This window comes from Electrona antarctica (assembly GCF_951216825.1).
Source record: "Electrona antarctica genome assembly, chromosome: 3".
NCBI lineage: Eukaryota > Metazoa > Chordata > Actinopteri > Myctophiformes > Myctophidae > Electrona > Electrona antarctica.
The window spans coordinates 134,029-151,126 of NC_136808.1; the positions used below are offsets into that span (position 1 = coordinate 134,029).

A 17,098-nucleotide genomic window follows, 5' to 3' on the forward strand; every position below is an offset into this window, starting at 1 on the left:
CAAAAATCAACCTGTTGGTGGCGCTATAACAGGCCAATGTGAAAAGGGTTACTCAGCCTAGTAAGAAAATGTGTGAAAGATTTCACGTAAATTGCATGCTGCGTTCATGATTTGAGGCTTTTGTTCAAAACGGGGCAATCTTGCAAACTGTGAAAGCCAATTATAGCCAATTAGGATGGAATATGAAATATTGGACAGATCCGACTTGAGCACATGACCATAGAGATACTGTATAACGTTTTGTGAGATTTTTGGACAGAATCTGGAGGAGTAATATCAAAAAATGTGTTTTACAAAAGTCGGCCTCCTGGTGGCGCTATAAAAGGCAGATGCGGAAAATGCCTTGGCCTCTAGGGAGTGTGCATGCAACGTTTCACGCAGATCAGTGCAGTTTTAGGTAAAAAATTTGAAAAGCTGCCTCATGGTGGCGCTATAACAGGCCGTTCTGGAAAATGTGGGGCAGAGGTTCGTCGTTGGCATCCAGGGAGTGTGTGTGCAAAGTTTGGCATCGACCGGGTTAACGGTGCCGGAGATTAGCTGGTAACAGACGGACGGAAGGACGGACACACACACACGGACACACACACACACGGACGGAGTGCAAAACATACTCTCTCCCCATGCCTTCGTAATATGGAAGAATGTGGTTGAGGAACGGCAGTAATATTGGGATGGGAAGGAATCAAATTCAATTCAGCTCAATGACCATTTAAAACTCAATTAGCCTATATAATTTATTGTCTCCACCAGGCCGAAAGCATGGGGAGAGAGCATGTGTTGCACTCCGTCCGTCCGTGTGTGTGTCCGTGTGTCCGTGTGTGTGTGTGTCCGTCCGTCCGTCTGTGAACAGCTATGCCAAATTTTGCACACACACTCCCTGGATGCCAACGATGAACCTCTGCCCCAAAATTTCCAGAACGGCCACCAGGAGGAGGCCGCTTTGTGCAAAACAAGTTTTTGCACAGTACACTAGAGACACGGGAGTGGATTTTCACTCCTGTCCCATCCCACTCCTGCAGAAAAAATCCTGTCCTGTCCCAATCCTGGGCCAGAGTAAAAAACAAAATCCCATCCTGTCCCACTCCTGTAGAATGACTCCTGATCCCATCCCGCTCCCACTCGAAATTACTCCCGCTCCCATCCCGCTCCTGTTTTTTTTTCCATTAGGAAAAGTTATTCTATCTATCCATCTATCCATCTATCTATCTATCTCTTCCTGCTTCTCAAGACAGATAGCCTACCAATAAAAAGTGGGCAATAGTGGATTTAACTTTGACTACCAAATACAGTATATCCTATTCATATCAATATTAAAACAAAACCAAGAACAGTTCTGACTGTTGACAAGTGCTTTGTCAATTGTTGAGATATATAATAGCCAATAAAAACATAATATAAATATTTTTTACACACAGTAATAAACGTAATACAGATCTTCTCTTATGGGGGTCCCTGGCATCTTTTCAAATGGGGGTCTGCGGGCTAATAAATGTTGATTTAGGGGTCCTTGACATGAAAATGTTTTGGAACCACTGGTGTATGGGACTCGTTTGGGAGAAAGAAGGGAGACGATGTATTGTAGAACATTCGCTCAGCCTCAGACAGCTGTTCAGGGAGCCAAGCAAGTGCCAACAGTAACAGCGTTAGCATGTAGCTAACGTAGCATCACAATTGCAAGTTGCAACGTTGCCACTGCCAGGGGAAACAAATGCATCAGGATGATCTGGCTATAAATAATCGATTATAATCACATCACCGGCGCGATGCAGAATCATGCACGGCCGCACTGCGATGTCTTCATATTAAACTTTATGAAACGTCCACTGGATTGCATGAAGGAAGTTTTCATCCTCTCCCAGTTGGAGCGGAGCCTGGAAGCATTAGCACTGCTGGGGTATGTAGTTCTTTTGACTTGCGTCGCAGCGTCAGCAAGTCAAAAGAGTGTTGGCTCACTGAAAGATGACTACAACAAAGAGGGGCGCTTCTGTTCTTTTGGTTGGCAGCACGACCAGTTGAAAATGTCATTCACGCTCCTGCACGCTCCTGTTGACTTTCATTCCCGTCCCGTCCCGATCACGGGATTAATACAAATATTAATCCCATCCCGCGGGAATCCTGCGGGAATCCTGTGACCGCGGGAGTCCCGACAAAATGTCAGTCTCTACAGTACACCTACAGATTTTGTCCAAACATCACGCAAATTGGTACACAGTCTCTCTAGAGCCATTCAACGAAACGGGTCTTTCAGACTCCATCCTGATTGGTTAAGATTGGCTTCCAAAGTTCGCAGGAGTGCTCAGTTTCAAACAAAATGCTGCAAATCATGAACACATCGTGTGATTTCCGTGAAATTGTGCACACACATTCCCACTAGGCTGAGGAAGAAATGCCACATGAAAAAAGTGTTTTTACCTCTAACTGCACGGATCTGTGGATAACTTTGTATGCCAACTCCCTAGAGGCCAAGGAAAAACCTTTGCGTGGAATTTTTCACATATGCTCTTTATAGCGCCACCAGGAGGCCGACATATGTAAAACACATTTTCTAATATTACGCCTTCAGATTTTATCCAAATTTCACGCAAATCGGTCATAGTCATGTGATCAAGACGGGTTTGTTTGATTTCTCATAATCCACCCTCATTGGCTACGATTGGCTTCTAAACTTTTCAGGAGTAGCCCGCTTTGTACCCGTTTTGTACTAATCGCCACAACTACTCAACGCAGCGTCCGATTGTGGTGAAACTGTGCATGCATATTCCCACTAGGCTTTGGAAGAAATGCCACTTGACAGTTTTCAAATCAGCCTCATGCTGGCGCTACAACAGACCAAGCCGCGTCACACACACACACGTTTATATTGCTCCAAAACATTTTGCCAAACATCACACACACACTCCTATCCTCCTGGTGGAGACCTGTGCCCAGAAGGGCACTTTTTCTAGTTTTGTGAATGAAATGCTATTTTGTCCAAGCTGTATGGTAGAGGTTTCTAATACAACATCACTTTTACAATTGGGATGGTCTCCCTGCTTTTCTATTGAGACGTTTAGATCCTGTGTCTAGCTTGGGCACACTCGACCTTTGACACAATCCTATTTCTGGTTTGACACACATTTTGACCTTCAGTTTCTCCCCAGAGCAAGCAGGCAGGTTCAGTTGTTAAAATGAATGAAAATCACTTGCGCAGGAGACTCGCGTTCATATTATCAATATCACCTTCTTTTAAAAATTGTGTTTGGTATATGCTAGACCGTCAGTGGTTCCCAAACCTTTTTGGCCATGCACCCCTGTTACCTCCCCGACCTAGCTGACACCCCCCCAGCACAAGCTATATAGAGACATATATTTCCTATTTATCTACATATATGAAACTGAATATGGCATAATATATGCAGCATAGGCTATATTCTGCATTACTTGCCATATATTGGCATAATATTAGGGCCGGGACTTTAACGCGTTAATTGAGATTAATTAACTACAGAAAAATTAACGCGTTAAAAAAATGTAATCGCACCTTTTTTTTCACCGCGGGACGTTTCTCACTGTGTTTCTAGTAGTACTGAATAGGCTGCGGCACACGAGCAGCAGCAGCAGTTGTTCACTCTACACTACAGGCTACAGCTCCGTCAGAAAGCCCAAAATCCAAACCCAAATGCATCGAATGAAGAAGCCGCTTATATCGCTTTTGCTCCATGGATGGGACATTTAGATGTAAAAGCTATCGGATGGACGCGTGGATATCGGCATGGCTGTGTGCAATGTCAGAGGGAAAGGATCCATTTATGACCAACGTTAGCTTATATGCTAGGCTTGCTAGCTGCTTCAGTTTAACATGTCTCACAGACCACCGGAGACGCGCGGTGATTTCACCACAGCACAAAGCTGTCAAGCTGTCCTCGATGCGAAACATACTGAAGTAGCAAGCGACAAGCGTGGGTCAGCCCCAACCTCATGTGAAATGTTTCCCCCATAATAAAGTTGTTTTTATTTGTTCTCATGCCCCGCCATGTAAAGCACATTTGAGTATTTCATATACACACTGAAGACACTATATAGGCACTTGCTGCTCTTGTTTATCTGTTGGGATAAAAAAGTTGTATTGCTTAAAGGGGAATACCACTAATTTTCAACATTTTTCTATGGAGTTGTGTGCACTGGAAATAATAAAGTCCCCCCATTATGTATTGCCTATAGAACTGGAGGTCTGAAAAAAACAGTAACATTATGAAGTACATTTTTGTGATGTCACTGAGATGTACTTCATAATGTTACTGATTTTTTTCAGACCTCCAGTTCTAGGCAACACAGAATGGGGGGGACTTTCTTATTATATCCACACAACAACTCTAAGGTATATTAATGACAGTAAAATGTTGAAAATTAGTGGAATCCCGTTTTTTTTTATTTTTTATTTTTTTTTTATTTATTTTTTTATTTTATTTTTTATTTGGGGACCCCCCAAAATAATTTGGCGACCCCCCCGAGGGGTCGCGACCCACGGGTTGAGAACCCCTGTGCTAGAGGGTGCTTCTCGACTTTCAAAAAGGGGTAAAGAACAAAAGAAAATAATAATCTGATCCAGTGCCTCTAAAATTTAAACCAACCTCTTCATCTGACGAACCATCTGGTTAGTCATCCTGACATCCTGTTTGATAAACCTATTTATAAATAAACTCTTTCTTGACTGTTCGAAGAACTGTGGGATTGACTTCAATGAAAAGGTCCAGGTGCTGTCTGGTGATAGATATCACAATGTATGAACACTGTCGAACTTCCAGGCTTTGCCTAATTATTATAAGAAACATATAGATGCTATTATGAACTCTCTCGAACTTCAGGATTTTTCCTAATATAAAAAGTGATACTCCGAGCAGAGGACTAAAGACCCAGTAGTAGCCTTTCGAGACAATATATGACTCGTCCATGCACTGCGTGTATTGAATTGTGAAAAGGTGTATTCTTGTTGTATGTTTCTAAAATGTAGTACAAACACGGAGCCATTCCGATTTTTAATTATATGCATCCCAGTAGTGATTTCCATTATGAGCAAATTATGTAGGCTACTGTTGCCCCCTTATGCGTAGATTAAATGACCTCCTTTCGAGAGAGGGGTGGACTTTAATTGAGTTTTTGAGACGAGAGGCCTTAAGACACGCCCTCTTTTAAAACCTTAAAATGTTTTTGCTAGTGGGTTTTGTTGCTCTACCTTTCTTTTCTACTAAGAATAAGCCTGTTTGTAGCCTCTTTGGCACCTCATGTGTGTATACTAGTTGTAAAGTGTATTTTTTCTGAGTACTTAACCCCCTCTTTATGGACATACTGACTTTTTTGTTAATCATTTATTTTCTGAATATGTAAATTAATTGTGTTTCCACTTTCGTTGTGTTGCTGCTTGCAGCTTATATACTTAATACTGAAGGGGTTTAGCTGGTTGTGGTGTGTATCTACCCGGACAGGGGAGGATGTCGCACCGTCTGACAGTATAAATGTGACACACTGCTTTGTTTACAGCATTTACAACGCTGACGAAGGCCCCTGGCCGAAACGCGTTCGTTGTGTTGCTGCTTGCAGCATACCTTCCCTTGTAAAGATGAAACAATAAAGTGCCTTAAAGGACTACTCTGTGAGTGCTGGATTCTCCTTCTTCTAAAATGTGTTTCCTGTCCGTGCACCCGGTAAAATGTTCCAAGAGCTGAGATAGCTGGAGTTGTGCGTGCTTCTTCCTTTCGAAAGTCATCCTGACACCCATTCGCATCATTTACTATAGCTACATTTTGAATTATGATGCATCTAGTTATCTTGCCCAGTAGTCGTATTCTTTTCTTCTTGCTGATAAATGTGTTGAAATCTGCACAGTGAATAGAAATGTCACATATAATTGCATGTTGGTATTTGAAATATGGGCTTAATTCAAAGTGCCTTGACATTTTGAGGGAGAGCATTTTACTTTTATGTGGAGATTCCTCCTGGAATCAAGGCATTCCAGAGCTCACCCCTTTGCTGTTTCATTCTTGGCAGAAATGAGAAGTCACAATACAAGGTGGTGAAAGAACACAGAACATTACAGTTGATGGCTATTTTCAGAGCCTTTGAAGCCTGAAATTAGGGCGAGCTTGAGTCAACCACAATAGGTTCTGTGAAACAAATCCCATTTGTGGGAATTGTGCTTGCATTGATACCATTGGGGGTTTTGGCTGGAAAGGTTGAATAGGCTATGGAAGCATTTGGTTAGTTACAGTATAAACTAATGGTAGTTTTGTTACCAACGCCATATAGTCTTTTTGAGACCAAGTGGGAAGTAACCCAGTCTGTGCATGTCTCACTCTTCAGACAACTCACAAGATTGTGATGCCGTTCATTTGCATTTTCCTCTGACACATTCTGTCAAAACTTAATTAAATGTTGAAGTGAGAGGATTTGTTCGGCATGCATGCATGCGTGTGAGAGAGAGAATGAATTATGATGAATTCTTTGATCAAAGTAATCGATACAGTGGCTTGGCGGGTAGATAAAGGGAGCTGTTAACACCGTTCTATCTGGGGTGTAGCTTTCCTCCGATGAAGCCCAGGATTGTGGCGGGACCATTCAGTATGTCACTCTATTGTGTTCAACCCTCGCCAGTGGCTGTAGCTCAACCCTGGATATTACAAGATACTTATCAGCTCCGTCTAACAGCGTGGAAAGGGGACAGAGGGAGCCAGACAAAGGCTGTTTCTCTCTATCTCTGAGAATCCTAATTGTCTGGTTTTCTCATGTAGCTAAATGAGTGTTACCCTCCTTTTCATCCGAAGTTGCCCAGCCCTGAAACTCTCCCATTTCCTTGCATGGCTCTGGAAAGTAGCCCTGCTTTTGCTGTCCCTCTGTCACACTTATGGCGTATGAATTATGAATTATTGAATTATAAGAAGTGTGTGTGTGTGTGTGTGTGTGTGTGTGTGTGTGTGTGTGTGTGTGTGTGTGTGTGTGTGTGTGTGTGTGTGTGTGTGTGTGTGTGTGTGTGTGTGTGTGTGTGTGTGAGTGAGTGAGTGAGTGAGTGAGTGAGTGAGTGAGTGAGTGAGTGAGTGAGTGAGTGAGTGAGTGAGTGAGTGAGTGAGTGAGTGAGTGAGTGAGTGAGTGAGTGAGTGAGTGAGTGAGTGAGTGAGTGAGTGAGTGAGCGAGCGAGCGTGCGTGCGTGCGTGCGTGCTTGCGTGCGTGCCAGGGCTGATCTCGATTAGTCGATTAGCAGACTAATCGATCGGAATGGGTCTTAGTCGACTACCAATCTCTTAGTTGATGTTTTGTTTTTTTGCATGATTCAACATAGAGATTGGCCTAATTTGTTATATTAACACCACAAACGCCCGGGGGTATTTAGGACCATTAAATCAGAGCGCCCAGCGATTTACAGCAATGGAGCACATTTAGCGACGCACCAGGCGCTATCCCGGATGTAGCTGAAGTAGCCAAAACACTCCCGAGGCGATCGACAACCACGGGAGGTACAGTATGATTAATTCTAACGTGACTAGCGACGGGACCGCGATGGGCCATCTAAAACATAATCTTTGCTTAGAATTCGACGGAATGATTTAGATGAAGAGTTTTTCACGTTTTAAGATTTTCGCTCTCACCCGCTAAAATGGGGGGGGGACATTTTCGATGATGTCCCAACTGGAAATGACATCAAATGTTGCGCAACAGACGCTCCCAGCCTGTGGAGCGATGTGATCTGTTTTAAATCTCCGTCCTTTTATTAATCTCCGTCTTAAAAACGCTGGGCGTTGCTATTTAATAGGACGGAGAACTCCGTTTATGCCGCTCGGGGTGTTAATTAACAAATATATAAAAATTAAAAAAATAGGTTATGCGGTATATATGGTGATTTATCGGGAGAAACCAAGCAGGTATATGTTAAATCAGACATCAAGCACCCCCACAGCCCAAATTGAATGATTCTCTGTTGCATGGTTCCCCAATTAGTTTTCCCCAAGGTCCAAATTATGTCTAGGGTAGGGTGACATGCTGAGTGCCACGGAAATGTTATTTTATGAGTTAGAATAGATGTAGAAGACATATTTGACAGTTGCAGAAACATAATTTCCTTCCTTGATGCATTTACGAGCGCCAACGAGCTGGACACAGGCACACACATACTGTAAGTCTAAATGCAAACAAGTCACATACAAGTCACATGGAATCTGATTTAGATCAGGTTGTTGCATTCAGACTGAGACAGATCTCCTCAAATCAGATTTGAATCAGATTTGAAACCACCTCTGAATGTGGCTCAAGTCACATTGGAAAAAATCTGATTCCATGTGACTTGTATGTGACCTGTATTTAGACTTACTTAAACAAATCTGATTTCAATCTGGATGTGGCACAGATCTGATTCAGGCTAGATTTGGCTGCCAGTGTAAATGGGGCCTCAGTGTCTTGCTCAAGGACATGCAAGCTGGAGTCAGGTACCTTCCAGTTCTCTTGACCCTCAGGATTTGACTGTGTACATCTCATATCTGAGTCAGGATTTAGAGAGGGAAACTGGACACGGGTCATTTGTTTTACACCGTCAAAGCTGAATTAACTCGTCAGATTTAATGTTACACCTTCTCATTCTTCTGTCACCCCGCTATATATTCAATGAGCCACAAATCACTTAAAAATAACATTTTCTTCCAGCTTGCTGAAACACGGCGATGAGTGCTTTGAGCCTGAGGCGTGCCCCTGTCTGTGGAAGGGGAAAGAGTACTACCCAGGGGACAGGGTTTCCTCCCCCTGTCATCAGTGGTAAGTTCTAACTGTAAAGACCCATCAAACTCCACCCAAGAACACTAATTAAAAAACAACAAAACAACTATCAAGCCAAACATGCCAGTGTGAACCCCTTAAAACTGATCTAAAATCTGTGACATTTTATTTTATTTTAGACTGCTATTTTTGTAAAATTATGAAAGTGTGTGCACATCTTTTAATATATATATTTTTAAAGCGAACTCAAATCTTTGCTTATCGGGGACCCTGGAACTAAATATTTTCAGATGGGGGTCCACAGCCAAATACATATTATTTTGGGGGTCCTTGAATTAAAAGATTTTGAGCACCACTATCAACATTATGTTTTTTTCAGAAAACTGTTCGTATTTAGAAGACAATTTTTAGAATCAGCATCAGGTCTTAACGGGTTAAAAGAATAAATGAAGCAATAATCAGCAGACATACGAATCTAATACAATGATACAATGAAGCAATAATCAGCATGATACATAGAACGTACGAATCTAATACATTGATCTTCCCAAGGCTTTAAAGAAGAAGAATTACCGTATACTCTTTACCATTTTGTTGTTATTATTTGAAAACAAAACATTGTGTTTACAACAGATATTTGCTGTCTTGCAAAATTGCAAGTTAAGGAATTGTCTCCATATGATGGCACAGGTTTGCCAAATGTCATTTGTCCGGCTGTTTTTAAACGGCAGTACAAATTTGTATTATCCTCGCCCAGCCTCCGCTGACAATATCTCGCCGAATGAAGACAAATTTCTCATAGAGTGATTGTGCTTGAAGTGATGAGTTGTACAATTGTCAGAGTGAGCGAAAGTGGCTACCCGATATCCATACTATAATTCTCCGCAGAATACGGGGCCCACCGAACAGTGCTCATCCTTGTATGACAGTCTTTCACTCCTGACCCCTTCAGATGGGCTCATCCTCCTCTGAAAGGAAACCCTCTCCCAGAGATCTCAGTCATTCTTCTTGTCCATTCTCCCGTCCCTCCATTTCTTCTTCTTCCAAGCAGTTGCCAGCGAAGATTGTTAGATGACAGCCTAATAGCTCAATGAGCGCTGATTCAACCTTTTGGCAGTTGAGCGGCCACTTTTCTACCCGTGGTAAACCCTACCTTCTGATAAGACGGGAGGCAATTAGGGGTGACGGAATTTACTCGTGTTAACCCATTCTGAACGGGAATATGTTATACTTTAGCTATTGAAAAATAGCAGACCTACAAGCTCATAAGAGCTTGTAGGTCTGCTATATTTGAAGAATCGTGAAAATGTGGCGCAAATTTGGTATATATAGTCTTTCAGAGCCAACGTTTTTAACTCATATCTTTGCTTCTGGGAGGTCTCTGGAACAACATATTTTCAGATTGGGGTTGGCGGCCAATTACATAATATCTTTGGGGGTGCTTCACATGAAAATGTTTGAGAACGACTGACATAGAAACATAGGGTTTTTCAGAAAACTGTCAGGATTTAGAAGACATTTTGTAGAATGGAGCTCAGGTCTAAATGGGTTAAGTGGCCAGCGAGTTGACGGTGAATCATATCAGCTGAAGCTGTGTCGTCTTTGTAGTGTCTGCCAACATGGAACGTTCCAGTGCGTGTTCTGGCCCTGTCCCTCCATGTGCACGGCTTACGGAGATCGGCACTACAGGACGTTCGATGGCCTGCTATATGACTACATCGGCGCCTGCAAGGTCTACCTTGTGAAGGTACAGTATGAAATTCAATCGCATCGAATTTTGAAATGTTATACATACATTCGTTCACATTTTAGACACTTAGCTGATGTTATTATTTACCAGCTCAGTGGCCTTGTGGTTAGAGTGTCCGCCCTGAGACTGGGAGGTCGGGGTTCAATCCCCGGCCGGGTCATACCAAAGACTTGATGCTGAGTGCCTCCCTGCTTGACACTCAGCATCAAGGGTTGGATTGGGGGTAAGTCCCTGCGACATAGTAGTGTCATGTATAGGGGGTGTACTTGTACATCATGTCCAGGGGGTGTACTTGTACATCAAGCTGCCTCACGCTACAGAAACAGGAGATAGGCTCCTGCCCTATGGGCCTCAAGGCTACTTACTTAATTAGGGTGAACTATCATTTCCATGGATGGATCAATAAGTGATTTTATATGATGTCTTTGTTATATGATTGACTTTGATTTTTGATCTTTCTAATTGATGTTGCAAGCTGATTATATATTGTATAACAGTATAATATTCTCAATAGTGTAAAGCACTTTGGAGGTACATTCTGCACATAAAAGTTATACAGAACTTGGATCAGCAAAGGTTTTGCTCTCTGGCCAGCAGAGCAGCACTGACGTAATGCTGAGTGTGACGGCTGAGAATGTTGACTGCTACGAGAGTGGATTCATCTGCCGGAAGTCCCTGATGATCAACATCGGCAGGTCATTCATCGCGTTCGATGATGTCAGTGGGAAGCCGGTAAGACTCAACCTTCATCTTATGCGGACTGTGTGACATACATAAAACTAGAGATGTCCCGATACTGTATCGGTATCGGGAAAAGTATCGGATCGGCCCTTATTTGTCATATCGGGTCATATCGGTATCGGTGAATATGCCAGTCTAACCACCGATCCGGGTAAGGGGTTGACATTATGGCAGGTAAGTAAAATGTGGAGTTTGCTTCGGAGTTGCCCAAACTGCAAGTGCACATTTGAGTGAGGAGTCTGCTATAAACACAACATGAGATAACACAGAAATGGAGGTATCAGGATCGGATCGGAAGCGAATCGGGACATCCCTACATAAAACACATGCAGTATAAATTATGTATAAACAACGGCATCATTACAAAAGTTTTGCTCTCACTGCATGCAGCCCAGTTAACACCTTGGAGGCCCAGGGCGGAGTTCTCCGTCGAAGTTCAAGGTCATGGTCAAGTGCCCAACACGGAGATTGATAAATAGGACGGAGATTAATGATAACAAAACCGTTCGCATCGCTCTAGAACTAGAGCCTTGGAGCGCTTGTTGCCCGATCCGATGACGTGTGAAAAAGTGACACGTCATCGAAAATCTCCCCTGCCTCTTTAGCTGACGAAAACGAAAATCTTAAAACGATCATAACTCCCGATCTAAATCATCCCGTCTAATTCTGAAAAAATATCCTGTGTTTGACGGCCTTCCGCCGTCCAGTCGCTAGTCGCGATAGATTTATTATTACCTCCCGTTGTTGTCGATCGACTCTAGAGTGGTGTGGCTATTGTTAGCTGCTACACAGACATGCACACCAGCTTCCGGTGCGCTGGTAAAAGTGGTCTGTGCGCTATAAGTGATGGGCACATGGATGAAATGGATTAAATAGTTCCGGGCCTCCAAGGTGTTAATTATTATTATATATATATAATTTTCCCCTTCTTGAAAACTGCAAATGATGGGGGCTTGTACGACAAAAAATTGTATCCACTTTTCCTTTTTACACCTGCACTCCTGTTACAGTATGGGACAATAAAATTGAAGTTGAATACTTATGTCCTATCCAACCACTGTGCTGTTTCCCTCTGTAGAACCCGTCCAGTGTGATAGACAGGAGACACAACATATTCATCTGGCCTGCTGGCTACTTCACCGTTATCCATGCCCCCGAGGAGGATGTGACTGTCCTCTGGGACAGGAAGACCACCGTCCACATCCAAGTTGGACCTCGCTGGCAGGTCAGGAGAGACTTTTGCTGAATGTTTCCATTTTGCATTTTGAAAGCCTGAATTTTCAAACGTCATTCTTTGTCCTCACCTTTATTATTACTTTATTATTATTATTATTATTATTATTACATTTACGCTAAAAGGATCAAATCTGCATGTACCTCCCCTGATATTTCCAAAGGAAAATTAGGGGAGGTAGAAAGGTTGGTGTTCTTCCTTCAAACTGGAACATAATTACATGTAGTTGGGGAGGAAGTCAGGAAGTGACAATGTGTTGACTGATGCTGTGTGACTGCTGACTCTGTTCAGGGCAAACTCAGTGGTCTATGTGGGAACTTTGACCTGAAGACAGTGAATGAGATGCGGACACCAGACAACATCGACTCCTCGACACCTCAGGAGTTTGGAAACAGCTGGACTGCAGTAGAGGTAACGATTCAGCAGTCAATTCATGTGTCAGATGCATTCTTGTTACCATTAACACAATCAGCGCCGGGATTCCTTCAAAATAGAAGCTCTGGGGTGCCGGGAAGACATGGCCGCTTTTACACTGTAAAGCCTCCCCCCTTCTGTTCCGGATATTGTTTTGCTTGCTTACCTTGCTCTCGTTTCCATAATATCGTTCATATTTTGAACGAGAGGCAGTTGAGAAGTCAAAAATGAAGAGCTTAGTATATCCATCATATCAAAACCACGGAGAGCGCCCTAGATTAGGAGAGACGAGGTATTCTTTCTGCAGCGGTAAACAGGGAAGTGACTGGACGAAGAGTGAAGCGTATGGTGGCCTTGGAGTCCAACTCCAGAATATTCTGAATATTCTGAATATTCTTCTCTCGTTTGATATCATTGAAGATGCGCTAGGACGCGTACAAACGTCCTTTGACTCCGCCGGTTGGATTGCTTATGATGTGTGGTGTGGGCACGTCGGGTGGACTGAACCAGTTAAAAGGCTCAGTGGCCAATCTCCGGTCGAGTCATACCAAAGTCTATAAAAATGATACCCAACCTCCCTTCCTGGCACTCAGCATCGGGTCGTGGTTGTGGGTAAGTCCCTGCGACATTCTAGCGTGAGGGGGTGTACTTGTACGTGGAGTTTCATCGCGCTACGGAAACAGGAGATAGACTCCTGAGCTATGGGCCACGTGGCTCTGGAACCGTCGTTCCCTAGGCTACTCACTTATGCATTCATGTGTCTGGACGAGATAAGACGAGACAAGATTCTGTGCGGTGGGGCTTTGTACTGTTATATTGAATATTTATTAAATACACAGAAAACTAAACTTACAACACACAAGGTTATAACTATAGCTCTACTAATAAATCATTTATTATAGTCATTCAAGAAAAAAATCGAACTAGTGTGTGTGTGTGTGTGTGCGTGCGTGCGTGCGTGCGTGCGTGCGTGCGTGCGTGCGTGTGTGTGCGCACATGCGTCTGTCTGTCTGTCTGTCTGTCTGTCTGTCTGTCTGCGTGCGTGCGTGCGTGCGTGCGTGCGTGCGTGCGTGTGTCTCCTCAGTGTGTGAACAGTCCAGATATCAGACACCCCTGCAGCCTCAACCCCCTCAGGGAGGCCTTTGCAAAGAGACAATGTGGAGTCCTGCTCAGCGAGGTCTTCCAAGTCTGCCACCCAGTGGTGAGTGTTGGTCTAGCATGCATATAACCACATGATAGTGTACCTATTTTGGGCATGACATCATAGGTGAACATTCTGCAAAAAATAGGCAAACATTTGGTGAAAGTTGGCGATGTGCAGCAATCTACAAGCAAGTATAGGTTACAGTTGTTATGATAACAGGCTTAGGTAAGGTCAAACTGGGTATATAAGCGTGTGGCAAGTGTGGCAAATGTGCTACTTGAAATAGCATTCAGTATGTAGTAGATGTATGTAGATCTGCAGTTTTGTTTTCTTTTTCTTTCATGGAACTCAATATAACACTCATGGTCACAAATATAACCAACGTTTAAGTGGTCTCTTCACTTTAACAGTGTCATTTAAAGACAAATGTCATTATCATTGTGGCGGGTCAAAAAAAAAAAAAGGTCTCCTGCACTCCTCCCTCTCTCTGTGCTTATAGGTGGATGTCACCTGGTTCTATACCAACTGCCTGGCGGACACATGCGGGTGTAGCCGCGGTGGAGACTGCGAGTGTTTCTGTACCAGCGTGGCGGCGTATGCCCAGCGCTGCTGCCACCATGGCATCCCGGTAGACTGGCGCTCCCCGTCTCTGTGCCGTGAGTCAGAGGGGGCGGGGCGGGGGGGGGGGGGGGGGGGTGTTGGGTGTATTGTCAGCAATAAAATAAGTATAGCATTTGTTTATTGCACATTTTCTCCCACTGATAATTAGGGATGGAGCTCGATAACAGATACCGAAAAAAATCAAGCTTATCAAGCCTGTTATCGAGCATAGCGACCCGTGACGAATTTCTTAAACAATCAAGACAAGAGGCGATCAAGAAATATATGTAATCATCAATGCTGGCAACAAACAAACAAAATGTCGGTCTAAAAGTGTATTGATACCTGCCAACCAGCAATGTCCGGGTAAATATGAAGTGACGGCACTTTATATTAACCAGTTTATTTAATATTACTTTATTGGTAAAAAAGGTCAATTGCCTTCCGTCAGTTCGAAAAGTACTGTATTTGAAGGCCCTTGTAAAATATACTGGTTCTGTTCAGAATATATTGTCTCCCGTCTTTCCACAAAATAATAGAAAATGCTCCATAGTGGGCTCGATAAGAACCCGGCTCGATAAGCCTGATCGATAAGGTGCTCGTTATCAATACAAATTAACGAGCTCCATCCCTGCTGATAATCTTGCTAACTGTCAAACTATTAGAAACCACATTATCTCACACAACACTGTAATCCTATTATTAACCATACTGTATTCTTTAGTGACAGCCTCCACTGTAATCCCCTTTCACGCATTCAGCCACCTTGTATCTATCTAAACTGTAATAGTAATAGCGATCAGTGGCGTGCACAGATAGACACTAGGGGGTGCTAGACCCCTGCCCTTTTCCCTCTGGACAAATGTGCCCTTTTGGAAAAAAAAGAAAATATATATATATATTTTTTTTTACAGTATGTGGACCTGTACAGTATGTGGACCATGGTGACATTGATCAATTCTTGATAAAAAAGCTTCTAATATATTATTTAGGCCCCAAAATCTATAAATCTCACACTATTAAGGCAACCGGCCGGTTCCACGCGCTGCAAGGTGCCCTTTTTTCACTTGAGCACCTGCCCCTCTAAATGTCTGTGCACGCCACTGAGAGCGATCATTTCACCGGCTTTATAGTACAACAACAAAGTACACACAGTAAAAGCCTAAGTATACATTTTTACCTCCCAAGAGTGTACACATGTAACCAAATTGACTATTACATTTCAAATTGGTTATATTCGTACACTCATAGGGGTGTAATATATGTGTGTGTCTGCTCAGTAATAGGGGTCTTTCCGTCTATACAGCTCTTACTTTACTAAACAGAAAATACATTTTCAGGTCGGTTATTTTCTTTATACTAAAGAGCTTGGAGAGATGAGAAACCCCATGGTACTGAACAAACATTATAGCAATCAGAATACAGAGAAAAAGAAAAACACTTACGTAGAATCACTTCTTAGTCACTTACAGCAAAAAGTCAGACTTTCTTCTTTCAGAGGGTAAATGGAAATCAATGGAAAATTTGGAAATCATGGAAAATATCTGTGTACTCACTGGCTCTGTGCTTCTCTTAATATATAAATATCTGTGTACTCACTGGCTCTGTGCTTCTCTTAATATATAAATATCTGTGTACTCACTGGCTCTGTGCTTCTCTTAATATATAAATATCTGTGTACTCACTGGCTCTGTGCTTCTCTTAATATATAAATATCTGTGTACTCACTGGCTCTGTGCTTCTCTTAATATATAAATATCTGTGTACTCACTGGCTCTGTGCTTCTCTTAATATATAAATATCTGTGTACTCACTGGCTCTGTGCTTCTCTTAATATATAAATATCTGTGTACTCACTGGCTCTGTGCTTCTCTTAATATATAAATATCTGTGTACTCACTGGCTCTGTGCTTCTCTTAATATATAAATATATGTGTACTCACTGGCTCTGTGCTTCTCTTCGCAGCGTACGACTGTGAATACTACAATAAAGGTACGCTCACTCACTTAACTCACTTTTTGTTTTTGTTCTAGTCAGCAAAAAAAAAAAAAGGCAAATTACAGTAGCATTACTCTATAAATTATATTTACTAATGCCACACTACGGCAAATGTTTCACAACAGCAAATGTGTGCCACATTTTTATTCTTACTTAGTTACTTGACCAAGTTTTGACAATTACATTATGGAACCAAATGAAAAAAAAGGCCCACAAGGTGGCAGTATTATGTCTCATTCCAAATATAAATAGCTTACCTACAGCAGTGGGGTCATCCCCAAATATTTTTTTGGGGTCCCCAGATGATTAGCTTAATGTGCAACTTTGTTTTCTCACTCAACAGTTAACAAACCAACATACAGGGTATCTGCACATTTCTAAAGTCCTCGCAATTTAATGACTTTTTTTTGGTCAAATGTTACATAAGTAAGAGGCAAACATTGTGAAAATAGCTGATCTACAATTGCAAGGCGTCATGAGAAA

The 17,098-nt window shown here is 42.6% G+C and overlaps 1 protein-coding gene across 1 annotated transcript in view; it reads left to right on the forward strand.

Annotated features, from left to right (window-relative positions):
• otog (otogelin) overlaps window positions 1–17,098 on the forward strand; it is a 98,881-nt gene that overhangs the window by 49,977 nt on the left and 31,806 nt on the right. Inside the window, exons 24-31 of the mRNA XM_079497409.1 lie at window positions 8,665–8,772; window positions 10,342–10,480; window positions 11,081–11,215; window positions 12,303–12,449; window positions 12,750–12,869; window positions 13,957–14,073; window positions 14,516–14,672; window positions 16,583–16,609. Coding sequence (XP_079353535.1) covers window positions 8,665–8,772; window positions 10,342–10,480; window positions 11,081–11,215; window positions 12,303–12,449; window positions 12,750–12,869; window positions 13,957–14,073; window positions 14,516–14,672; window positions 16,583–16,609 — 950 coding nt within the window. The remainder of the gene's footprint in view (window positions 1–8,664; window positions 8,773–10,341; window positions 10,481–11,080; window positions 11,216–12,302; window positions 12,450–12,749; window positions 12,870–13,956; window positions 14,074–14,515; window positions 14,673–16,582; window positions 16,610–17,098) is intronic.